This window comes from Panulirus ornatus, chromosome 20 (genome assembly GCF_036320965.1).
Source record: "Panulirus ornatus isolate Po-2019 chromosome 20, ASM3632096v1, whole genome shotgun sequence".
In the NCBI taxonomy this organism is placed as follows: domain Eukaryota; kingdom Metazoa; phylum Arthropoda; class Malacostraca; order Decapoda; family Palinuridae; genus Panulirus; species Panulirus ornatus.
The window spans coordinates 68,939,908-68,966,969 of record NC_092243.1 but is presented as its reverse complement, the minus strand read 5'-3'; the positions used below and the strand labels follow the sequence as shown (position 1 = coordinate 68,966,969).

Sequence of the window (27,062 nt, the reverse complement as noted above, 5' to 3'; positions counted from 1 at the left end):
TGTAAGTACCGACCAAACGCCTCTCTACTCTCTATCACCAGCAACTTTACTTTTTCATTCCACTATTTACCACCCTCACCCACCACTCACTTTCTTCTCAAACCACATGGATCTTTCGTACACACTAACACTGCTTCCTGAAATACCTTACATTTCTCGCACACTCCCTAGCTTCATTTACTCTCACTTTTTGCCATTCTGCACTCAATTTTTCCCCTTCATATTACTACACACGTCTTTTTTCTATGCTCACTTACTCTCACCACTCTTTTCTCACCAAAATGTTTCCTCTTTTCCGAAAACCTCTACAAATCCTCACCCTCACCTCCACAAGGTAGTGATCAGACATCCCACCAGCTGCCTCACTCAACACATCCACTTCCAAAAGTCTCTCTTTTACACGCCTATCAATCAATATGCTTTGATACCTTTTACTATCGCATGAAAATAATGGTACTCATAAAACGCTCTTAAACTGTTATCAAGTAGAACAATTAAATCATTATAACCGATGAGAGACGAAAACAGGAAATTTCTTAAAACGAGAACTGATTCATAGATTAAAATCCTCGTCCCGTAAAAATTACTGAAATTGTAGATGGCTACAGGCAGCGGTGCAAATATGGATCCTGGGGGGGCCCTCTTAGGTCAAAATATTATCCTCCCAAGTTCGAAGATTTTTGAAAACTTAAATGAAACCAAAGAACGTACGAAGTGTATTTATATATATATCTATCTCAATTTCTTTCGGTAATTTCACGAAAGTGATGATAGTCTAATGTAAGGTTTAAATGAAACCAAACATAACATACGAATTGTATATATATATATATATATATATATATATATATATATATATATATATATATATATATATATATATATATATATGTGTGTGTGTGTGTACACGTTGAGATGTATAGGTATGTATATTTTGCCTGTGTGGACGTGTATGTATATATACATGTGTATGTGGGTGGGTTGGGCCATTTCTTTCGTCTGTTTCCTTGCGCTACCTCGCTAACGCGGGAGACTGCAGCGACAAAGTAAAATAAATAAATAGATATAAATATACATCTATCCCAGTTTCTTCCGGAAATGCAAGGTCATATCTTCATATTTGACCCATGGGCCCTCCCTCAAGCCACGACCCTGAACTACTACCTTCAGGGCCCCCTCATTAATGGCCATGTCTTTGACGCGGAGGGCCCCTCACTCCCCCTTTCTTTGGGGTGTGGTGGGGGGGTCCTCTCCTAACCCCCTCCCCCTAACCCCCTCCCCCCCCTCCCGTGACACGTCACAGGTCACGGGGGTCAGAGGGGCTTAACCCCACCCCACCCACCCCCCCTGGTGTAACATTTTAGGGCCCCCCTCCTCCGGCCCTTGCACCCGCCCGCCCCCCTTCCTCCCTTTCCCCTCCCCTCTTTCCCCTTTTTCCCCAACCCCTATTTTCCTCACGAAAGAAAACGGATATTTAATACCAGTCTCGATTAAAGTGAGATGCTCACGTCTATGGCACAAAAACAACCATGTTTATTCCCATGATGAAGGTGAGGCTTCGATGGTAAATATAATTAACAATTATGATATTTTTTTTTTATGTTATTATTACGAAGTAATGCGCCAAAGTCTGAGGTAATTATGACACAGTAATTACCCCGCCCCCCCTGGTGTGACACAGTAATTACCCCCCTTGGTGTGGCACAGTAATTACCCCCCCCTTGGTGTGACACAGTAATTACCCCCCCTGGTGTGACACAGTAATTACCCCCCTCCCCCTGGTGTGACACAGTAATTACCCCCCTCCCCCTGGTGTGACACAGTAATTACCCCTACCCCCCTTGGTGTGACACAGTAATTACCCCCCCTGGTGTGACACAGTAATTACCCCTCCCCCCTGGTGTGACACAGTAATTACCCCCCCTGGTGACACAGTAATTACCCCCCCTGGTGTGACACAGTAATTACCCCCCTTGGTGTGACACAGTAATTACCCCCCCTTGGTGTGACACAGTTTACCTAATGACCTCTGTAGTGAAGGATGGATTTGTTAATGAGCAAAAGTTTGAAGTAATTATGACACCATAATTACCCCCCCTCCCCTTGGTGTGACCCGGTCTATCTAATGACCCTTTTAGCGAAGGCTGGAATGATTAAATACGAACTGGTAAGTAGCCAGCCATGTGAAAGACGACCCCACACCGTTGCATAATGTTGTTAATCATCATGTGACCCTTAATGACCTGAAATGTATAATCACCCAAGTTTATCATGTAATTTAGATATTAGTTTTTATCTTCTTTCTCAGTTAGGAGGGATGGATGGATGGGTGGTTGGTGGAGTTAGGAGGGATGGATGGATGGGTGGTTGGTGGTGGTGGAGAGAGAGAGAGAGAGAAAGAGAGAGAGAGAGAGAGAGAGAGAGAGAGAGAGAGAGAGAGAGAGAGAGAGAGAGAGAGAGAGAGAGAGAGAGAATGGTCGTGTGTGTCATTGGATGCCTGAACTAAAAGGGCCACGCTGTTTGGAATTAGGCAGGCGGGGGGGGGGGGGGTAAGGGTAAGGTACGAGCTGTTTATTAGGGTGGGTGGGCGGTGGGTGGTGGGTGTGGTGGGTGTGGTGGGCGGTGGGCGGTGGGTGTGGTGGGTGGCGGGTGTGGTGGGTGGCGGGTGTGGTGGGTGGTGGGTGGCGTGGGTGGTGGGTGTGGTGGGTGGTGGGTGTGGTGGGTGGTGGGTGTGGTGGGTGGTGGGTGTGGTGGGTGGTGGGTGTGGTGGGTGGTGGGTGGTGGGTGTGGTGGGTGTGGTGGGTGTGGTGGGCGGTGGGTGTGGTGGGTGGTGGGCGGTGGGTGTGGTGGGTGTAAGATATTCTAATTAACCCGTGGAGGGTCGCTGGCTTAGACTTAATTGCGGTAAATTATTCTTGAATGATGGTGGGCTTAAGTGATAGATGGAGGGGGGACAATGTGTATGTATATGTATGTATATGTGGTTTCAAGGCTGCGCTCCGATCAGGACCAGAGTAAGTATGGATCCTTTATATATATAATTTTCTTTTTTCAATGGGAAGTTTCTCCCTAATCCGTCTATGAGAAGTAAACATTGTATTGCTCTCTGTACCATGTTGAATATACCTTGATCATTATCATTACATGTCTGAGTAATTATCGATTTGTACTGTACGGGGGAGGGAGTTCTACACTGGTGGGGGGGCCCCATCTCTTGTACTGTACGGGGAGGGAGTTCTACACTCGTGTGAGGGCCCTATCTCTTGTACTGTACGGGGAAGGAGTTCTACACTCGTGTGGGGGCCCCATCTCTTGTACTGTACGGGGAGGGAGTTCTACACTCGTGTGAGGGCCCTATCTCTTGTACTGTACGGGGAAGGAGTTCTACACTCGTGTGGGGGCCCCATCTCTTGTACTGTACGGGGAGGGAGTTCTACACTCGTGGGGCGGCCCCATCTCTTGTACCGTACGGGGAGGGAGTTCTACACTCGTGGGCCCCCATCTCTTGTACTGTACGGGGAGGGAGTTCTACACTCGTGGGGCCCCATCTCTTGTACTGTACGGGGAGGGAGTTCTACACTTGTGGGCCCCATCTCTTGTACTGTACGGGGAAGGAGTTCTACACTCGTGTGGCCCCATCACTTGTACTGTGCGAGGAGGGAGTTCTATTATACACCTTCCTGAAGTCATCTATGGTGTCTGTGTTAACCATATCTTCAAGCCATCTTCCTCTATCCATCCAACATAGTTATATTTCAAAAGTATTTCTTTAATACTTTTCTTTAACAAGTTTTTCACTTCATATCATGTTATGTTTTCTGGTTGCTCTATCCCGTGTTATGTTCTCTGGTTGTTCTCTCCCATGTTGTGTTCTCTGGTTGTTCTCTCCCATGTTGTGTTCTCTGGTTGTTCTCTCCCATGTTGTGTTCTCTGGTTGTTCTCTCCCATGTTGTGTTCTCTGGTTGTTCTCTCCCATGTTATGTTCTCTGGTTGTTCTCTCCCATGTTATGTTCTCTGGTTGTTCTCTCCCACGTTATGTTCTCTGGTTGTTCTCTTCCATATTATGTTCTCTGGTTGTTCTCTCCCATGTTATGTTCTCTGGTTGCTCTCTCCCATGTTATGTTCTCTGGTTGTTCTCTCTCATGTTATGTTCTCTGGTTGTTCTCTCCCATGTTGTGTTCTTTGGTTGTTCTCTCCCATGTTATGTTCTCTGGTTGTTCTCTCCCATGTTATGTTCTCTGGTTGCTCTCTCCCATGTTATGTTCTCTGGTTGTTCTCTCTCATGTTATGTTCTCTGGTTGTTCTCTCCCATGTTATGTTCTCTGGTTGTTCTCTCTTATGTTATGTTCTCTGGTTGTTCTGTCTCATGTTATGTTCTCTGGTTGTTCTCTCCCATGTTATGTTCTCTGGTTGTTCTCTCCCATGTTGTGTTCTCTGGTTGTTCTCTCCCATGTTGTGTTCTCTGGTTGTTCTCTCCCATGTTATGTTCTCTGGTTGTTCTCTCCCATGTTATGTTCTCTGGTTGCTCTCTCCCATGTTATGTTCTCTGGTTGTTCTCTCTCATGTTATGTTCTCTGGTTGTTCTCTCCCATGTTATGTTCTCTGGCTGTTCTCTCTTATGTTATGTTCTCTGGTTGTTCTCTCTCATGTTATGTTCTCTGGTTGTTCTCTCCCATGTTATGTTCTCTGGTTGTTCTCTCATGTTATGTTCTCTGGTTGTTCTCTCTCATGTTATGTTCTCTGGTTGTTCTCTCTCATGTTATGTTCTCTGGTTGTTCTCTCCCATGTTATGTTCTCTGGTTGTTCTCTCTTATGTTATGTTCTCTGGTTGTTCTGTCTCATGTTATGTTCTCTGGTTGTTCTCTCCCATGTTATGTTCTCTGGTTGTTCTCTCCTTACCCTCTCTCGAAGAACTGTTCACTGTTCACGTCATCGGTCTGTTTCATAAAGTTTAAAAGGTTATGATCAGGTCACCCCTCACTCTTCTCTCTTCCAGAGTGGGGACATTTGAAGCCTCTTGCCTTGCCCTGTAACTCAGTTTTCTCCTCCATTCTGGTCTCTCTCTCTCTCTCTCTCTCTCTCTCTCTCTCTCTCTCTCTCTCTCTCTCTCTCTCTCTCTCTCTCTCTCTTTAAAACACTTGACACATTTAATAATTAAACCTGTAAAACAAAACCTCATAGATCCCATTCTTAAACCTTAAACCTCAGGACTTCTCGCCTTAAGTCTCTTAGAAAAAACTCTTCAAAAATACACTAAACCAACATCACATTCCTTAAAAAACAACCGTAAATCCCTAAACCTACATCACATTCCTTTAAAAAAAAATCCGGTAATCCCTAAACCAACATCACATTCTTTAAAAACCCCGTAAATCCCTAAACCTACATCACAACCCTTTAAAAACCCCGTAAATCCCTAAACCTACATCACAACCCTTTAAAAACCCCGTAAAGCCCTAAACCTACATAACAGTCCTTTAAAAAACCCGTAAATCCCTAAAACCTACATCACATTCCTTTTAAAAGAAAAACCGTAAATCCTTAAACCTTAAAAACCTTTCAACTTGACAACCAGAGCCTCACTTCTGAATCGTATACCATAAAAAAGAAATAATAGGAAAAGGAACTCTCGCCCTTATGGTAACAAAAACATGGCTCTGTCTTCCCCCCGTCCGGTTTCTTTTATCCTTCACTGGAATAAATCAAACACAGATAAGGATTTATTCCGGAAGATGTAAAGAAATAGACGTCTTCCCCTGAAAGAGAATAAGTCGACAGATTTTGACATTTTCTTTTGGGACAAGACAATATATATGTATATATATATATATATATATATATATATATATATATATATATATATATATGTATATGTATATATATATTTATATATATGTATATATATATTCCTATGAGTCCATAGGGAAAATGAAACACGAAAAGTTCCCAAGTGCACTTTCGCGTAATAATCACATCATCAGGGGAGACGCAATATATATATATATATATATATATATATATATATATATATATATATATATATATATATATATATATATATATGATTATTTTTATTTATTATTTCATTATATTTGACCGTCGCTTACAACCCACCCACATACGCATGTATTTACATAAACGCCCACACACACATACACACATACATATACATACCTATATAAGATTTCAACGTATACATACCTACACATACACAGACATAGACATCTATGTATATATATATATATATATATATATATATATATATATATATATATATATATATATATATATATATATACACACATGTACATATATATTCTCACCGCTTGTTTACCGTTTCTCGCGTTGGCGTGGTAGCGCCAGTCCTTCAGTTCGTAGAGGACGACTTAAAAGAAAAAAAAAAAGAGAAGTGAGACAGGAGTTTGGGGTGGGAGGGGTTTTGGACATCCCTTCCCCTCCTGTATTACTTTCCAAGAGAAGGTTGAGACGGGGGCTTACCGCGGGGCCTGGCCGGTGGCTGAGGCAGGGCTAGCGCCTGGGAGAGGACAAGCCCCACCAGGAGGACCCGGTAGGCTGCCTCTACACTCATCGTCAACCTGAGGGACGAAAGAAAACGAGATCGTAAACAACCACTGGAAAATGTATCTTCATTTTCTAAAACACTTTAAAATTGCCGAAAAAAATTAAATGTATCTATTTTTTTGAAACAAAATTGCCGAACAAAATAAAATGTATCTATTTTCTGAAACAAAATTGCCGAAAAAAATGAAATGTATCTATTTTCTGAAACAAAATTGCCGAAAAAAATAAGATATAAATGTAAAATCAAGTTTACAACTATTGTACTTATGGAAAATTCATGTTTGATAATAACTTATTTACAAATGTAAACTCGTTTTGGTGAAATATTAAACAAATATAAATTCGTTTAGAAATATTATACAAATTGCCGAAAAAAATAATGTATGTATATGTAAAATCAAGTTTAGAACTATTGTACTTATTGAAAATTCATGTTTGAAAATAACTTATTTACGAATGTAAATTAGATTTTGTGAAATATTCAACAAATGTAAATTTATGTTTACAAATATTATACAAATTTAAACGTAAGGTTTAGATATATCGTACAGTTGTAAATGCAAATTAGTAGAAGTTTACAAATGTAAATACAAAGCTGCAAAATACTGTAAAAACTTAAGTTCACTTTGAAAAACACTGTTGGAAATTTAATTGTCGAAAATAATACTGTAGAAACTAAATTTTAGACTGAAATAACTATGAAAATGTATGTTAGACCTCAAACATATTTTACAAAATACATCCATGCAATCATTCATACGAAAACGTAAATTCAAGCTTAGAAATGTTATAATAAATTCAATCCAAACAGAAAAAATATCTTGATTGTAATTGAAGGCGAAAATTTAAGAACGTGAATGTAACAGGAATTTGATTGTTAAACCATATGTACAAACCCAAAAGAATTTAACGTTTGAATATCGTAAATTCAGCCTGAAAAAAAATCATATAATTTTGAATCATAAATGTAGTGTGAGAACGATGTTTTAATTATTCTAGTGAACAGATTAAAAATTTAAGTAGGATGGGATATATATATATATTTTTTTTTCTTTTTGCTTTGTCGCTGTCTCCCGCATTTGCGATAAGGGAGAAAGAATACTTCCCACGTATTCCCTGCGTGTCGTAGAAGGCGACTAAAAGGGAAGGGAGCGGGGGGCTGGAAATCCTCCCTTCTGGTTTTTTTTTAATTTTCCAAAAGAAGGAACAGAGAAGGGGCCCAGGTGAGGATATTCCCTCAAGGGCCGAGTCCTCTGTTCTCAACGCTACCTCGCTATTGCGGGAAATGGCGAATAGTATGAATAATAAAAAAAAAAGAAAAAAAAATATATAATTCATTCATTTTATTATACTTTGTCGCTGTCTCCCGCGTTAGCGAGGTAGCGCGAGGAAAGAGACGAGGAATGGCCCACCCCATTCACATACACATGTATATACATAAACGCCCATATATATATATATATATATATATATATATATATATATATATATATATATATATATATATATATATAAAACGTAGACTTTTTCATAATTGCATGTAATGAGGATGTCTTTATGTTATATTTTATTTATGTAATGTGGGAAATATGTGTGCAATGTCCATGTGATGTGAATTTTTAGATTAAAAACAATTAATCACGATCAATATACGTAAAAATATTTGGAATATCTGTCAAGGCGAGAGCAGGGTCGTGGACGCTGAGAGAGAGCAGGGTCCAAATTTCGTTCGATATTTCTCCTTTCACTAGCTAGGCTGGAAATGTTCGGTGCATTATATTCTTTTTTTCTTACATTTTTTATTAACCTTATTCCTATTTTCTGCGTAATTAACCTAACCTAAAACCCTTACCTTAAACCTTTAGAGATAAACCCACTTTAGGTTAGTTTAGGCTGGAAGAAAACGGGCTACAGAAAATTAACCTAACCTAAAACCTTACCTTAAACTTTAGTGATAAACCCTTTTTAGGTTAGTTTAGGTTGGAAGAAAACGGTTACAGAAAATAACCTTACCTTAAACTTTAAAGTAGTGATAAACCCACTTTAGGTTAGTTTAAGGTGGAAGAAAACGGCTACAGAAAATAACCTTACCTTAAACTTTAAAGTAGTGATAAACCCACTTTAGGTTAGTTTAGGCTTGAAGAAAACGGGCTACAGAAAATTAACCAAAACTAAAAACTTTAAATTAAACTTTAAAACAGTGATAAACCCTTTTTAGGTTAGTTTCAGCTGGAAGAAAATTAACCTAACCTAAAAACCTTACCTTAAACTTTAAAATAGTAATAAACCCTTTTTAGTTTAGTTTCGGCTGGAAGAAAACGGGCTACAGAAAATGGTGATAGATCTCATGTGATCTAAGCCTACTACACAATCAGTGAGGGAATCGCCTCCTGTTTCCCCCAACACCTTATCTTAGAATTAAAACTTTTGATACCCACTCCAGGAGAGTTTTGAAAACCCTTTCCCCTTTTTAACCTTTATCCCCTCCTTTCCCCTTCCCTTCCCCAACTTACGAAAACATGTTTACCGGAATTTTTTTGACGTAAGAAGGGGACGAAGTCACGTCCCTCGCTGTCTTCTCCGGATGGCTTATCCGGACGTCCTTCCCTTCACCCACGGCTGAACCTGGTGTCAATATTGTCCCGGGTGTCCCCTCCCACAGCCCGCCTGACCCGCACACAGGAAGAGACAGGTGGACACACACAGGCTAACTCTGTCACACACAGACACACACACATGTACACACACACACACACACACACACACACACACACACACACACACACACACACATATATATATATATATATATATGTGTGTGTGGAAATAAAAAGAGCGTGGTTGAGAGAGCAGAAGAGGGTGTTTTGAAATGGTTTGGGCACATGGAGAGAATGAGTGAGGAAAGATTGACCAAGAGGATATATGTGTCGGAGGTGGAGGGAACGAGGAGAAGAGGGAGACCAAATTGGAGGTGGAAAGATGGAGTGAAAAAGATTTTGTGTGATCGGGGCCTGAACATGCAGGAGGGTGAAAGGAGGGCAAGGAATAGAGTGAATTGGAGCGATGTGGTATACCGGGGTTGACGTGCTGTCAGTGGATTGAATCAAGGCATGTGAAACGTCTGGGGTAAACCATGGAAAGCTGTGTAGGTATGTATATTTGCGTGTGTGGACGTATGTATATACATGTGTATGGGGGTGGGTTGGGCCATTTCTTTCGTCTGTTTCCTTGCGCTACCTCGCAAACGCGGGAGACAGCGACAAAGTATAATAAATGAAAAATAAATAAATAAATAAATATATATATATATATATATATATATATATATATATATATATATATATATATATATATATATATATATATATATATTTCTTTTTTTCCTACATATTCGCCTTTTCCCGCGTTAGTGAGGTGGCGTTAAGAACAGAGAACTGAGCCTTAGAGAGAAAATCCTCACTTGGCCACCTTCTATGTTCCTTCTTTTGGAAAAGTAAAAACTGGAGTGGAGGATTTCCAGCCTCCCCGCTCCCTCCCCTTCGCTCCCGTCCTTCTGTTATAGTTTGTACGACACACGGAGTGGGGGGGGGGGGGTGTAAACACAGGGCAATATAATCATTGTGGGTCAGGTCAAAAGTAGACAAGACATCATGTTCAAATAATCATACCGTCTTGCTCCAGGTTTTACGAACTCCCTCTCTCTTAGACTTGGGTGCATCCCAAACTCGATCACAGAGATTTTGAAGTCAAACCAGCGATCGTTAGGATGGATGTGTATTTGGCGAAGGGAAAAAGGAAGTTAAGGTAAGGTGGCCCAGATCAGGTATGGGGTTGCAGAGAACCAATGTTTTTATCTGTGTGAGTTTACATTTGTGAGCAAGTGAGTGGTGAGAGAGAGTCAGCCAAGTGGGGATTGGAAGAAGTTTTGGCTATCAACACTTAATTCACTTTTTTATCCCTAGCCACAGCAGATCACACGAATGGGTTTTTTTTTTGTTAATTACACTTCATATTTAACGAGTCTTCATTACATTAGATCGATAGATATCCGTTCGCAACGTTGGATCGATAGATATCGGTTATATCTTACAAAATTATGAGCTGTGGTATATGTATATATATATATGAACTCCATTACAGACACACACCATGTACCATGTGTGTCCACACCTGACCTTCGCCAAGACGCCACACATGTCAAGGACTTTGTTAAAACGACTTATGCATGCCAATTATGCATTCCAATTGTTGATGTCAATGATTGATGTCAATCTTTGATGTCAGTCTCCACGAAAACATACGCCTTGCGTCTGACGTTAATATACTCTCTCTCTCTCTCTCTCTCTCTCTCTCTCTCTCTCTCTCTCTCTCTCTCTGCATACTCCTCATCTCCTCTTATATCATAGCACTGAACCTCTCCTTACTTCTCCTTCCTGGGGGCAAGCAATCAAGCTTTGGCGCGCAGAGAGAGAGAGAGAGAGAGAGAGAGAGAGAGAGAGAGAGAGAGAGTGAGTCTGTCTGTGACGTCAGGAAACCACGCATCTCTTTTTTCCCCCTTATTGGTCAGCGCTCTGGGCGAGGCGACCAATCAGACCCCGACCTCTGGCTTACGTCATAATATGTCACAGTTCATTACCGGAGTGAACCTGGGAAGTGTGTGTGTTGTTGATTGTATGCCACACCCGCCCAGAGGGGGTCAGGTCAGATACGTACCGTCGTGCTCAAGGGTCGTACCGTCGTGCTCAAGGGTCGTACCGTCGTGCTCAAGGATCGTACCGTCGTGTTCAAGGGTCGCACCGTTGTGCTCAAGGGTCGTACCGTCGTGCTCAAGGGTCGCACCGTCGTGCTCAAGGGTCGTGCCGTCGTGTTCAAAGATCGTACCGTCGTGCTCAAGGATCGCACCGTCGTGCTCAAGGGTCGTACCGTCGTGTTCAAGGGTCGTACCGTCGTGCTCAAGGATCGTACCGTCGTGCTCAAAGATCGTACCGTCGTGCTCAAGGGTCGTACCGTCGTGCTCAAGGATCGTATCGTCGTGCTCAAGGGTCGCACCGTCGTGCTCAAGGATCGTACCGTCGTGCTCAAGGGTCATACCGTCGTGCTCAAGGGTCGTACCGTCGTGTTCAAGGGTCGTACCGTCGTGCTCAAGGGTCGTACCGTCGTGTTCAAGGGTCGTTTCGTCGTGCTCAAGGGTCGTACCGTCGTGCTCAAGGGTCGTATCGTCGTGCTCAAGGGTCGTATCGTCGTGCTCAAGGGTCGCACCGTCGTGCTCAAGGGTCGTACCGTCGTGCTCAAGGGTCGTATCGTCGTGCTCAAGGGTCGTACCGTCGTGCTCAAGGGTCGTACCGTCGTGCTCAAGGATCGTACCGTCGTGCTCAAGGATCGTACCGTCGTGCTCAAGGATCGTACCGTCGTGCTGGAAGCATTACATAATACCAGACATTTCCCTAACCGACCCCCATCCATCCCCCAGCGCCCGATATCGAACTGGAGTACTCGCGTTCGGTCCGCGCGTCGCCGCGACCCACCCCGCCACAGCGGGCCCCTGAACCCCGTTGGAAATAGCTCTGGTCAATGAGGGGGGAGAAGAGAATGACAGCTCCTGAATTAGCGTGTCACTTCACCGTTTTGGAGGTGTCAGTCGAGCCCCTTGGCGCGTGGAGGGCCCCACAGTGCGTCCCCAGACGAAGGAGAAGGAGGGAGGGAGGGACGGACGGAAGGAGGGAAGGAGGGAAGGAAGGGTGGGAAGGTGTGTGTGTGTTTTTTTGGAGGGAGGTGGACCAGCGACAGACGCGTGGAGAGACAGAGAGATGCACAGATTACATAGTTGGCACAACACAGTAGCATTTTCATCAAGAAGGCATAGCGACCCGATCACATTGATCATGTAATTTTTAATTATTTTCATCTATTTATTTACTTATTTATTTGTTATTATTTTTTTTTGGTAAACACGTCAATGTAACAGATTTCATCGTAACATTTCATCAGTGTCCCGTGTTCCACTGACAGGTGGACATCATGTTTTGACGAATATAATGACCTTTGGCTTGTTCATTCTATATCTGTCTATGTCTCTATATTCCATCATATATATATATATATATATATATATATATATATATATATATATATATATATATATATATATATATTGGAAAGGATCACAATTTTTCGCATGATGAAAGTATATTCTTATGAGTCCACGGGGAAAATGGAATACGATGAGTTCCCAAGTGCACTTTCGTGTAATGATCACATCGTCAGGGGAGGATACAAGAATGAGATAGAAGACGTAGAACAGTCAGTTGATATACAAGGAACAGACGTATCTAAGACCCCATTGCTTAACGAAACTCATACATATAGGTGGAGTCCGGTAACACTATTAGAAAACGTGTCATTGGCCACCAAGTTTCACCCCTTTTTGGCCCAGGTAGCTGTCATTTTCTCTCTGCCTCACTCACACGTAGGCTGCTGGCAGTTCAGTCCACAAACATACACCCTCTCTCACACACACACACACACACACACCACGCGTGACAACCCGTAAACTCACAGCGACCCCCTCCGTCCTTCGGAAATCTAAGATTTCTTTCTCTCTTGCGGTGCGCGCGACGCGCTAAGTTAAGCCCTGCCTTTGAGAGCCACATCTCGCCTCTCGCCGGTACTCCTCTAACTCTCTCTCTCTCTCTCTCTCTCTCTCCAGTTTGGCATGACGGTGTGTGGGTGTGTGTGTGTGTGTGTGGGGGGGGGGGGGGGGGCGTCCCTCCCTTCGGGTGTACACCGTGTGGAGGGTCTTGCCTTACAAGGGCGTCCTCAGGGGCTGATGAATGTCCTCCGTAGGCGCGACCGACCCGCCCCTCAGGAAGGGGGTAGGATGGGAAGGGAGGTCAGCGGGGGTAGGATGGGAAGGGAGGTCAGCGGGGGTAGGAAAGATTCCTGGAGGATGTGAAGGACAGGAGAGAGAGAGAGAGAGAGAGAGAGAGAGAGAGAGAGAGAGAGAGAGAGAGAGAGAACGTGGAAGGAGAGATTCACACAGACCACACAGAGCCCCCCCAAAAGGTCCTAGCGAGGTGGTCTGTTCTTTACTTCAAAAAGAAAAAGGCCCTCCCTTTTAAAAGCAGGAGACGAGGAAAATGGCGAAGCAAAGGCTCCCTCCACTCCCTCCGGCAACACGCTGGACGGAAAACAGATGGAAAAAAAAAATACCTTGCAGGAGTAATATGAAGGAAATGCTTATAGGAAAGGCATGATGTAGAATGACCATGCATCAGTTTAACGTGGGGGATTGATTTTGTCGAAAGTTCTCTATAGAAGTCCAGAAAAGCTCCCTCCCCTCCCTCGACACTCCCTCCGGACGGAAAACAGGTAGAAAGAAGAAAAAATACCTTGCAGGAGTAATATGAAGGAAATGCTTATAGGAAAGGCATAATGTAGAATGAACATGCATCAGTTTAACGTAGGGAGAGGTGTTTGATTTTGTCGAAAACTCTCTATAGAAGCCCAGAAATATAATATCTATTGCCTGTGTCTTGTCGTGGACAGTGAATCATGTATAATGAAGTTCAAGGAAGGGGTTTTTGTAAGGCATGACCTGCGTCTTCTAAAACCATGTTGTGTATCTTTGATCACACTCTGGTGTTCCAGATAGGCTACGGATTTCATCTCTCATGATCGACTCCAGCAGAAGTTTACATGTAATTGATGTAAGGCTAAAAGGACGAGAACTGCCAGGCAACAAGCAACTCACGGCTTTCTCCATTTTTGTATATAGACGTCACGTCTACTGCAGGAGCATTCCATCCTAGAGAGATTAGGTTAATGGTCCGGTAATTTCGTGTTTGACGTCTTTAATCACTCGTGGATTGAAACGATCAGGACCTGCTTGGGCCTTTTTTAATTAGTTAGTCTTCAACTTATCTAATCTGTGTTTGGTAGTTCTCTAACTGTGAAGGTAGTAAAGTCGGGTATGGAGTGAGTGATATTGATCACGGTCTGAAAAAAGAATTCGCTTCGTTGGTTTCTAGTGCGAATATAAAACGTAATATCTTGTTTAAGGGGTAAACCCCATTCTTGTTTGCTAAGGGGCCCTATCCTATTCCTTATATATGTTTATAATAAATGATCTATCTATATATCATCTTATACGATCTCTGTTTCTATCTCTTGCCATACTCACTTCGTATTCTTTCTTGGCATGTCTTGATAAGACTTTTCACGTGTCTTCTGATTGTGTTGCAATCTTAGGGGTCATAGTTTGGTTCTTAAGCATTCAACTGCGCCGTATTGACCTTGCAGTATATATGGAGAACCAGTCAGCCTTGCTGTTAGTTATATATTGTTTCTGTCTTGCATGGGAATGAATATGGCTTAAAAACTGGCTCATAATTCCTTTGGGCATGAACCAACAAGGGTCGGACTTTTTAACGCTTCGCGCAACCCATCAAAATCCAGGCTTTTAAAGTTAAGGGGCAATGAAGCTGGTTTTAGGAGAATCGGTTTGGATATTTATGTTGAACCTAACCATGTTAGGGTCACAAGGTGCCGAGATGGTTTCCAACACGGGTGTTAGCGATGAAGAACTTCTGGGATGCGAGAATTTAAATCATGTACATTAACTCTTCGCGTTCGCTCGCTCGGTCGGTCGGTCGGTGAGGGTTCACCAGAGAAAATTGTCTCCAACAAAGTTGAGTTGATCCACTTTCTACACCTGAGATAGGTCGCCAGGCGATCTTCTGGCAGATGAAAATCCCCGAGAATAATAGAGTCTTTATCCTTCTATTGCTCTTATACAGTTCATGTTCTCTAAGTAGACCTTTCTCTGTGTTCTCCATCATCACGTCAGTCTTCCATTTCCTCATCTCTTGCAAGTGACTCTTATTCTCTACTTTGTTCTCTTTTGTTCTCTACTTTTCATCGCCTCTTCTATCCCTCCTATCCTTTACATTTCCCTCTCTCTCTCTCTCTCTCTCTCTCTCTCTCTCTCTCTCTCTCTCTCTCTCTCTCTCCCTTCTATCCCTCAGCCTCCTAAACCTCGTACATAGATCACTCGAAGTTAATGGACTTTACTATATATATATATATATATATATATATATATATATATATATATATATATATATATATATATATAAGATCAATCCGAGACCAAAATCACCTGAATTGCATCGTTTGGTGAACGTGTGAAACACGTCCACATCATTGGTTTAAAGGAAAGATTTCTGAACACGTAAAACAACGAAGTGATCAGCGAGTACAGTGTACCAGGCGACAGATTATTTAAAAATGGACAGAGATGGTCCAGGAGGAGGAACTGTACTGTATGTCAAATCTGAATTCAGACTTTTCGTGTGTGTGTTTAGGGTAACACAAAATCTTCCAGACTTTGGGTAAACTTTGTTTATACACACGTCTTACTCAGTCAGCAGTGATTGACACTGTCATGTACGAGAGTTTACAACGAGCAGTACAGGATAAAAGACTCAATTATTGTAAGTTAACAGTTTATGTCAGGGTAGTTAGATGCGATGTTTTGGAATTTGGGTCTGATGTCCACAGATGTGTTTGTCTTTGAATAGATTATTTCTTTTTGTTTTCATTCGCTTGAAACACTATCATAAGGAATTCTGAAATTACCCACAAGGTTGTATTACCGTATAGCACACCGTTAGATGGTTTGCCACTGCCTGTTCTAACAAGTCAGGCCGATTATAATGGTTTGCTTCATCTGTACGGTACGATAGTTCTCACTGTGTTTGTCAACTCCCCCACCCTTGCCTGACGTACGAGCAACATACCCATTAGTCTTTTGGGGAATTTTATTATGGGGAAATATGGGGGAGGGGGGTGGGGTGTTTCGAGGTCATTTCATCCCCCTTCCCCCATTGCAATCTACCCAGTGACCTCTAGACGATCTCAGGGGTAACGGGGGTTTAAGGGGGGTGGGGGTTAGTTTCCCCCCCCCCCCTCTCTCGGTGTCGTATCTGTTCCGTCCTTGTCAAATGACGGAGATTGACCCGGCGCTGAGCGTGTTCAATTTCGTTTAAATGGTTCGCCCCGTCTCCATATCTCACACGGGTCACTTGCAGACGCATCTGGTGCTCGTGGGGGGGGGGCGGGGGATTACGACCCCTCCACAGACATGACGACACGTACCGTCGTCCTAGAGAGTCGTAGAGTCGTTCTAGAGGGTCGTAGAGTCGTTCTAGAGGGTCGTAGAATCGTTCTAGAGGGTCGTACAGTCGTTCTAGAGGGTCGTACAGTCGTGCACAAGAGGCCAAGCTAGCAACACCTCCCGCTGGTGCTCGTACCAATGATATAAACATCATCGCCTCACTTTTTCCTTGGCCATGCAGGGATACGTCTCATCCATCACATTAAATAGTCTCTCAGTATTTCTCTCTCATCACCGCGAGACAAGAAAGTTCCACGGTATCTCTCATCAACACATAGGAAGAAAGTTCCTTGGCGTTTCTCCTCATTACATAGGAAGAAAGTACTTGAGTATTTCTCTTCGTTACAAGAGACTTGCTATCGCTAAATTTCTCCCTTCGTTATCTACTTCTAATGCCACTCCTCACCATTAAGTTATTTAAACCTTTATTTGTCTCGATAAGACTGACCTCAACATGGCCTATACTCCTCATTTACTCTTAAGAAAGGTCAACAATAGATAAGAAAAGAAAAAGAGGAACACTGATAATGATCTATGAGGAAATAAATGACAATTTTCCTTAGTCTCAAGCCTACCAATATATATATATATATATATATATATATATATATATATATATATATATATATATATATATATATTGGAAAGGATCACAATTTTGCGCGTGATCAAGATATTCCTATGAGTCCATCTGACTTATATTTCTCTCTTGCGTCTCCCCTGATGATGTGATTATTACACGAAAGTACACTTGGGAACTTGTTTCATTTTCCCCGTGGACTCATAGGAATATATATATATATATATATATATATATATATATATATATATATATATATATATATATATAAGCTCGTCTTCATGTATTCCCTCCTTCACCTCCCCCTCCTCCACATCTTGGATGTAGAGTGGTTTATCTAGCTCTTAAAACGGGTTTAGGAAGCAATATACATACAAAAAGGAGGGGAAGATTCATCCTCGCTGGAAATAACTTTATGGTAATGTGAGGCAACTTATGTAGATCAGGTCCAGTCCAATTTATTTTCTTTTCTTCTTCCTCTTCGTAATTTCTGATGTGTTTGGTGAACGATGGAGAAGAGGAGGAGGAGTGGGGGTTGGAGGGGGGGGGAACCTTAATGGTCTATGGTGATTACCACCTGACTGACTGACACTGACTCTCTCTCTCTCTCTCTCTCTCTCTCTCTCTCTCTCTCTCTCTCTCTCTCTCTCTCTCACCCACCCACACACCCACACACACACCCACACACACACACAGCTCGCTCTTCACAACTCCAGATTTTCGAAATGTGGTCAGCGCCACGCGCTCACCTCCCCCTTTTTTTTTGGCAGAACCTCGTCGCCAAGTCGAACTCTCTCTCTCTCTCTCTCTCTCTCTCTCTCTCTCTCTCTCTCTCTCTCTCTCTACACAATATCAAATCCCACAGTTGGACAACAAAATTCTCTCCCCCCTCCCTTAAAAACCTTACCCCCCCATCATCCCCCCCCCTTTTCCCTCCTCTGTTCACCCCCCCTTTTTTTTCCCCTCCCCTCCTCCTCTCCCTCCCTCTCCCTCCCTCCCTCCCTCCTCTCCCACCGGCAAATGGGAATGTCGCCCAAGATAGACTTTACTCCACGCGGGGCAACAAAGGGTGAAGAATGCGTCCGTCGTATCCATCAGGAGGGGGGGGGGGGACGTCCTCCCCCCTACCCCCTCCCCCCTTACCCCAACCCCCTCCACCCGAACCCCTCACCCTCTTCCCCTCCCTTCCCCCCACCACACCACTCTCTCTCTCTCTCTCTCTCTCTCTCTCTCTCTCTCTCTCTCTCTCTCTCTCTCTCTCTCGCTCGCTCGCTTTTAGCGTCGTCCCGTCTGTATCATTGGGTTTTCATGATGGACTGGTTGATGTGAGAGAGAGAGAGAGAGAGAGAGAGAGAGAGAGAGAGAGAGAGAGAGAGAGAGAGAGAGAGAGAGAGAGAGAGAGTTCGACTTGGCGACGAGGTTCTGCCAAGAAAAAGGGGAGGTGAGCGCGTGGCGCTAACCACATTTGGAAAGTCTGGAGTTGTGAAGAGCGAGTTGTGTGTGTACGTGTGTGTGTGTGTGTGTGTGTGTGTGTGTGTGTGTGTGTGTGTGTGTGAGAGAGAGAGAGAGAGAGAGAGAGAGAGAGAGAGAGAGAGAGAGAGAGAGAGAGAGAGACGTACATACAGACAAACATACGGACAGACAGAGAGCAACACAATTAACATCAAATTTCTTATTTTTCCTGTACATAATATTTTTCTCATTGAAGTAATGTCTGCTTTAGACCAAAGGAGAAATAAATGGGTTTAAAGGATTTAATATATACGATATAAGAAGGTAGAAATAAATGGGTTAAAGGATTTAATATAAACCATATAAGAAGGGTATGAAACGTATGGGTCAAGTAATGTAAATAAAACGTATCTGCTAAAGTGACATTAAAAACTTGTGTGTCGGCTTAAGAAAAATGGATAAATGATTATTTTACCAATTATTGTAATGCTAAAAAACTTTATATATCGTGATTTTTATTCTGTGTAAGAATATTACGTACAAAATTTAACATTAAAAAATCATTTTCTTTACTTCTTAACAAATGAAAAAAAATGGATCCATTTTCTTCTTGAAATATGATGGATAACTAAAGTATTTTCCCCCATAATTTTTTTTTTCCCCAACGTCAGTTTGGATCTGAAAAAAAAAGGGACAGAAAATATAGAGACCCTTTTCCAGGGAGTTACCGCCATTGCCTAGCCATCCAAGAACTGCAAGTTAATGGATGAGAAATCTGGGACCGACGCTGAAACATAAAGGAAAGAGAAATCCACTGAATCTTTTATGTATGTATGTATATATATATATATATATATATATATATATATATATATATATATATATATATATATATATATATATATATATATCATTATTGTTATCAATATTTATTATAATCATAATCGCTGTTTCCCGCGTCAGCGACGTAGCGCCAGCAAACAGGCGAAAATGGACCATCCACTCGTATACACATACATGTACATAAACGTCCAGTACGCACATACACTTACATATACATATCAACATATACATAGATATACATACACATACACAGACATCTCATACATAGACATGTACATAATCATACTTGCTTGCTTTCATCCATTTCTGTCGCTACCCCGCCCCACAGGAAAACAGCATCGCTATCCCCTGCTTCAGCGAGGTAGCGCCAGGAATACAGACAAAAAGGCCCCATTCGTTCACAATCAGTCTCTAGCTGTCATGTATAATGCACCGAAACCACAGCTCCCTTTCCACATCCAGGCCCCACAAAACTCTAGTTCCAGTTCACTCTATTCCTTGCACGCCTTTCACCCTCCTGCATGTTCAGGCCCCGATCTCTCAAAATCTTTTTCACTCCATCCTTCCACCTTCAAATTGGTCTCCCGCTTCTCCCCATTCCCTCCACCTTTGACACACATATATCCTCTTGGTCAATCTTTCCTCACTCATTCTCTCCCATATGTCCAAGGGGACGACCCTGGGCAGGTCAAAGGTCATAACGTCATACCCGAGGTTCGTTTTCTTTGTACTCAGGGGAGTCGTATTTATTCATTTGATTATTTAAGATGTTTGAAATAGTTGACATTTTTTTCATGATGTAGTCATTTACCATCGTAACGGCCCTCAAAGACTTTGAAAAAAATATATTCAAGGAGAATGCTGTCAATATTTCCCTCTTTCTTCTTTTAGATATGTCGTTAATGCGCCATACATATACTTGGAGGAGGAGGGGGGGATGGTTTGGAGGGCATTACCTAAACCCCTCCCCTCCAACCTCCCACCTCCATTTTTTTTTCTTTTTTTTAAGTCTTCCTCTAAAGCGATCTGCCAGGGGGAAATAATGACGCCGTTTTCTTTAGAGTCTATGAAAACGGGAGGATTGAGAAATCACGTCATTTCATGAGAAATAACGCGCCATAAGAATGGCATTTAAGATAACCTCGGCTGTTTATATATATATATATATATATATATATATATATATATATATATATATATATATATATATATATTCCTATGGGTCCATGTGGAAAATGAAACACGAAAAGTTCCCAAGTGCACTTTCGTGTAATAATCACATCATCAGGGGAGACACAAGAGTGAAATATAACAGCCAGTTGATATACATCGAAGAGACGAAGCTAGGACGCCATTTGGTAAACATGTGATCACATGTTTACCAAATGGCGTCCTAGCTTCGTGTTCACGTTGTGAAAAAAAGGGCAAATGAGAGTTGGGGTGAGAGAGTATCATTAAATTTTAGGGAGAATAAAAAAATGTTCTGGAAGGAGGTAAATAAAGTGCGTAAGACAAGGGAGCAAATGGGAACTTCAGTGAAGGGCGCAAATGGGGAGGTGATAACAAGTAGTGGTGATGTGAGAAGGAGATGGAGTGAGTATTTTGAAGGTTTGTTGAATGTGTTTGATGATAGATTGGCAGATATAGGGTGTTTTGGTCGAGGTGGTGTGCAAAGTGAGAGGGTTAGGGAAAATGATTTGGTAAACAGAGAAGAGGTAGTTAAAGCTTTGCGGAAGATGAAAGCCGGCAAGGCAGCAGGTTTGGATGGTATTGCAGTGGAATTTATTAAAAAAGGGGGTGACTGTATTGTTGACTGGTTGGTAAGGTTATTTAATGTATGTATGACTCATGGTGAGGTGCCTGAGGATTGGCGGAATGCGTGCATAGTGCCATTGTACAAAGGCAAAGGGGATAAGAGTGAGTGCTCAAATTACAGAGGTATAAGTTTGTTGAGTATTCCTGGTAAATTATATATATATATATATATATATATATAGATATAGGGTGTTTTGGTCGAGGTGGTGTGCAAAGTGAGAGGGTTAGGGAAAATGATTTGATAAACAGAGAAGAGGTAGTAAAAGCTTTGCGGAAGATGAAAGCCGGCAAGGCAGCAGGTTTGGATGGTATTGCAGTGGAATTTATTAAGAAAGGGGGTGACTGTATTGTTGACTGGTTGGTAAGGTTATTTAATGTATGTATGACTCATGGTGAGATGCCTGAGGATTGGCGGAATGCGTGCATAGTGCCATTGTACAAAGGCAAAGGGGATAAGAGTGAGTGCTCAAATTACAGAGGTATAAGTTTGTTGAGTATTCCTGGTAAATTATATGGGAGGGTATTGATTGAGAGGGTGAAGGCATGTACAGAGCATCAGATTGGGGAAGAGCAGTGCGGTTTCAGAAGTGGTAGAGGATGTGTGGATCAGGTGTTTGCTTTGAAGAATGTATGTGAGAAATACTTAGAAAAGCAAATGGATTTGTATGTAGCATTTATGGATCTGGAGAAGGCATATGATAGAGTTGATAGAGATGCTCTGTGGAAGGTATTAAGAATATATGGTGTGGGAGGCAAGTTGTTAGAAGCAGTGAAAAGTTTTTATCGAGGATGTAAGGCATGTGTACGTGTAGGAAGAGAGGAAAGTGATTGGTTCTCAGTGAATGTAGGTTTGCGGCAGGGGTGTGTGATGTCTCCATGGTTGTTTAATTTGTTTATGGATGGGGTTGTAAAGGAGGTAAATGCAAGAGTCCTGGAAAGAGGGGCAAGTATGAAGTCTGTTGGGGATGAGAGAGCTTGGGAAGTGAGTCAATTGTTGTTCGCTGATGATACAGCGCTGGTGGCTGATTCATGTGAGAAACTGCAGAAGCTGGTGACTGAGTTTGGTAAAGTGTGTGGAAGAAGAAAGTTGAGAGTAAATGTGAATAAGAGCAAGGTTATTAGGTACAGTAGGGGTGAGGGTCAAGTCAATTGGGAGGTGAGTTTGAATGGAGAAAAACTGGAGGAAGTGAAGTGTTTTAGATATCTGGGAGTGGATCTGTCAGCGGATGGAACCATGGAAGCGGAAGTGGATCATAGGGTGGGGGAGGGGGCGAAAATTTTGGGAGCCTTGAAAAATGTGTGGAAGTCGAGAACATTATCTCGGAAAGCAAAAATGGGTATGTTTGAGGGAATAGTGGTTCCAACAATGCTGTATGGTTGCGAGGCGTGGGCTATGGATAGAGATGTGCGCAGGAGGATGGATGTGCTGGAAATGAGATGTTTGAGGACAATGTGTGGTGTGAGGTGGTTTGATCGAGTAAGTAACGTAAGGGTAAGAGAGATGTGTGGAAATAAAAAGAGCGTGGTCGAGAGAGCAGAAGAGGGTGTTTTGAAATGGTTTGGGCACATGGAGAGAATGAGTGAGGAGAGATTGACCAAGAGGATATATGTGTCGGAGGTGGAGGGAACGAGGAGAAGAGGGAGACCAAATTGGAGGTGGAAAGATGGAGTGAAAAAGATTTTGTGTGATCGGGGCCTGAACATGCAGGAGGGTGAAAGGAGGGCAAGAAATAGAGTGAATTGGAGTCATGTGGTATACAGGGGTTGACGTGCTGTCAGTGGATTGAAGCAAGGCATGTGAAGCGTCTGGGGTAAACCATGGAAAGCTGTGTAGGTATGTATATTTGCGTGTGTGGACGTGTGTATGTACATGTGTATGGGGGGGGGCCATTTCTTTCGTCTGTTTCCTTGCGCTACCTCGCAAACGCGGGAGACAGCGACAAAGTATAAAAAAAAAAAAAAAAAAAAAAAATATATATATATATATATATATATATATATATATATATATATATATACATATATATATATATATATATATATATATATATATATATATATATATATATATATATATATATGTATAAGAAAACTATTTACAGGAAGGAGGGAAGGGGGTGATAATGGCGAGGATGAGAGATGATGTGTATAAATGTCAGTTATCGCCAGATACGAATTATTTAACTCCATTATGCGAGCCCAGATTTGAAAGATTACTTAATGAAGGTTTTTTATTGATGATGGTAATATTAATGATAATGATAACGTTAATTGACTAATACGCAGTTGTTTGTGACTACTACGCCCTTAATTATGACTACTACGCATTTATCTATGACTACTACGCATTTGTTTATGACTAATACGCTTTTATCTATGACTAATACGCTTTTATCTATGACTAATACGCATTTATCTATGACTAATACGCAATTATCTATGACTACTACGCAATTATCTATGGGTATTTAAATACGGTGGGCAGAGCGAGCGCGTACGGCTCACCGCAGACGAATTGCTGCTGTGTGTACCAAGAGCGAGTCTTGTACGAGTTAACGTGTTGTCAAATGTTGTTATAACTTGTGTGAGATTGTGTGAGATTGTGAGAGATTGTGAGAGAGAGATTGTGTGAGATGGTGGACTGAACGTACGTTCAGCTCGTGTGTGTGGGGCAAGGCAGGGCAGGTAGGTATAGAGATAATGATAATGATAAATAAAGTAACAGTAGGTGGAGAGCATAGGAGTTGAAATAGGATATCCCCCCCTCACACTGAAGTGCTCCTGCCTCGCACCCTCTGAGTTTTCTATGATGTAATATTTTTTTTCTTTCTTACGGGGGAGACTTGAAAAAAAAAAAATTTATGGCCGGAGGTCGGCCCTTTCTCTCTCTCTCTCTCTCTCTCTCTCTCTCTCTCTCTCTCTCTCTCTCTCTCTCTCTCTCTCTCTCTATCTATCTATCTATCTTTCTCTAAGTTGAAAGAACAGATCATGGGGAGAAAGATGATAGGAGAGAGAGAGAGAGAGAGAGAGAGAGAGAGAGAGAGAGAGAGAGAGAGAGAGAGAGAGAGAGAGAGATAGAGATTAAGTAAAAGCTGAGGGGGTAGGAAAAAGAAAATAATCGAATCGAATTGGTTGATGATGAGCGCTTATTAAAGTCACCCCCTCCTCCCCCCCCCCCCAGCCCCCCCCCCCCCCCCCCACCCGCCCCGCCCCGCCACCCAACCTCTCTTCCTTCCCCCCCCCCCCACACCCCCGGCAACCTCTCTTTCAGTGGTGGCTGGTGTGTGTGTGTGTGTGTGGGGTGTGGGGTGGGGAGAGTGTGGATACAACGGTAGGGGGAAGTGTGTCGCAGGTCGTATGTAGGGGGATGGTGTGGGGACGTAGTGTGTATGTGGGGGGGTTTAGTATGTATCAGGTAGTGTTGAGGTGGTAGGTAATGTGTAGGGGGTAGTATGTATGTAGCCAATAGTACGTAGGGGGTTAGTATGTATCTGGTATTGTGGTGGTGGTATTGTGTAGGGGATAGTATGTATGTATGTAACGGATAGTGCGTAGGGGGTGTAGTATGTATCTGGTATTGTGGTGGTGGTATTGTACAGTAAGGGGTAGTATGTATGTATGTAACGGATAGTGCGTAGGGGGTGTAGTGTGTATCAGGTAGTGAGGAGATGGACGTGTGTAAGGGGCAGTGTACATAATGTAATGGGTATGGGGTAGTGTTTCGATGTATGGGGTGCAGTGTTGATAAGGTAATATGCAGGGGGGGTAATGTATGTGTGTGTGTGTGTGTGTGTGGGATGGGAAGGGTGTGTGAAGGGGGGGGACCACTGCGTTAAGGGTGGGTGGGTGGGTAGGGTAGTGGGTTCAATGGCCGACTTTGGTACATATTTGAGGTGCTGCCTCCCTCCTGTCAGTCAATCAATTGAAATACAATCTACCAGTCAGACGGGCGCGGGAGGACCCTGTAACCTTCCCCCCGCCCCAGGATACAGTGAAGTCAGTGGGTGGGTCTGTAACCCCCGCCCCAGGATACAGTGAAGTCAGTGGGTGGGTCTGTAACCCCCCAGGATACAGTGAAGTCAGTGGGTGGGTCTGTAACCCACCAGGATACAGTGAAGTCAGTGGGTGGGTCTGTAACCCACCAGGATACAGTGAAGTCAGTGGGTGGGTCTGTAACCCACCAGGATACAGTGAAGTCAGTGGGTGGGTCTGTGACCCCCGCCCCAGGATACAGTGTAGTCAGTGGGTGGGTCTGTAACCCACCAGGATACAGTGAAGTCAGTGGGTGGGTCTGTAACCCACCAGGATACAGTGAAGTCAGTGGGTGGGTCTGTAACCCACCAGGATACAGTGAAGTCAGTGGGTGGGTCTGTAACCCACCAGGATACAGTGAAGTCAGTGGGTGGGTCTGTAACCCACCAGGATACAGTGAAGTCAGTGGGTGGGTCTGTAACCCACCAGGATACAGTGAAGTCAGTGGGTGGGTCTGTAACCCACCAGGATACAGTGAAGTCAGTGGGTGGGTCTGTACCTCCCCCCCAGGATACAGCCTACTAACCAGTGGGTGGGTCTGTAACCCACCAGGATACAGCCTACTAACCAGTGGGTGGGTCTGTAACCCACCAGGATACAGCCTACTAACCAGTGGGTGGGTCTGTAACCCACCAGGATACAGCCTACTAGCCAGTGGGTGGGTCTGTAACCCCCCCCCCAGGATACAGCCTACTAACCAGTGGGTGGGTCTGTAACCTTCCCAGGATACAGCCTACTAACCAGTGGGTGGGTCTGTAACCGCCACCACCCCATCCCCCAGCATACAGCCCAGCCAGTGGTAGAGTTCTGCCCTGGCACCACTCGTCTCTGACATCTGTATATGACTGGCTGGCTACAAGGATCGAGAGAAATTAAGAGATTGCATCCCCTTACAAGGGGACCTAGACACACACACACACACACACACACACACACACACACACACACACGTGAGAAAGCGTTGGACGCCTTCCATTGGGAACGAAAATCATACCCAAAACATCATTGTGTTCGAGTGGGTAAATAATGATAATAATAATGAAAGAATATAATAGTCACCCCTCCTAGGCTTGCTTTTATTAAACCCCCCCTCCCCCCCAGGTGTTCAGTAGGTCTGCACGTGCAGCACGTGTTGAGCAGGTCTGTCTGCACGTGTGGCACGTGTTGAGTAGGTCTGTGAAGGGGAAGGAGGAGGGGGGGGGGGGGGGGGAAGAAGGAAACAGGAAAAAAAAATTTTTTTTCTGTCGGACTTAACAAAATGGAAATGAAGTCTTGACCAACATATTCGTGTGGGACAGTGGACCAGGAATGGGTCCAGGTGGAAGGAAGAGATTGTGAATGAGAAGCGTTTTTTTGAATGGATGGTGTCGTCGTCCCTTTCCACTAAATTTCTACCTCCTTTAAACTCCCATTTTCTATCGCCTTTCTCCCTTTCCCTAATCCCATTCTCCTTCTCTTCCATGAGAAGATCCATTCTTCTGGCCAAGTGGAAGAGAAATGAAGGACGGAAGGGGGGGGAGAGGGGGGGCCCATCCCATCCCATCCCATCTAAGTCCTCAACTGGCCAGTGATTGTCTGAGATTA

The 27,062-nt window shown here is 43.1% G+C and overlaps 1 protein-coding gene across 1 annotated transcript in view; it reads right to left on the bottom strand.

Moving 5' to 3' along the window:
• LOC139756107 (uncharacterized) overlaps window positions 1–27,062 on the bottom strand; it is a 76,730-nt gene that overhangs the window by 30,857 nt on the left and 18,811 nt on the right. The window contains exon 2 of the mRNA XM_071675180.1: window positions 6,499–6,596. Coding sequence (XP_071531281.1) covers window positions 6,499–6,596 — 98 coding nt within the window. The remainder of the gene's footprint in view (window positions 1–6,498; window positions 6,597–27,062) is intronic.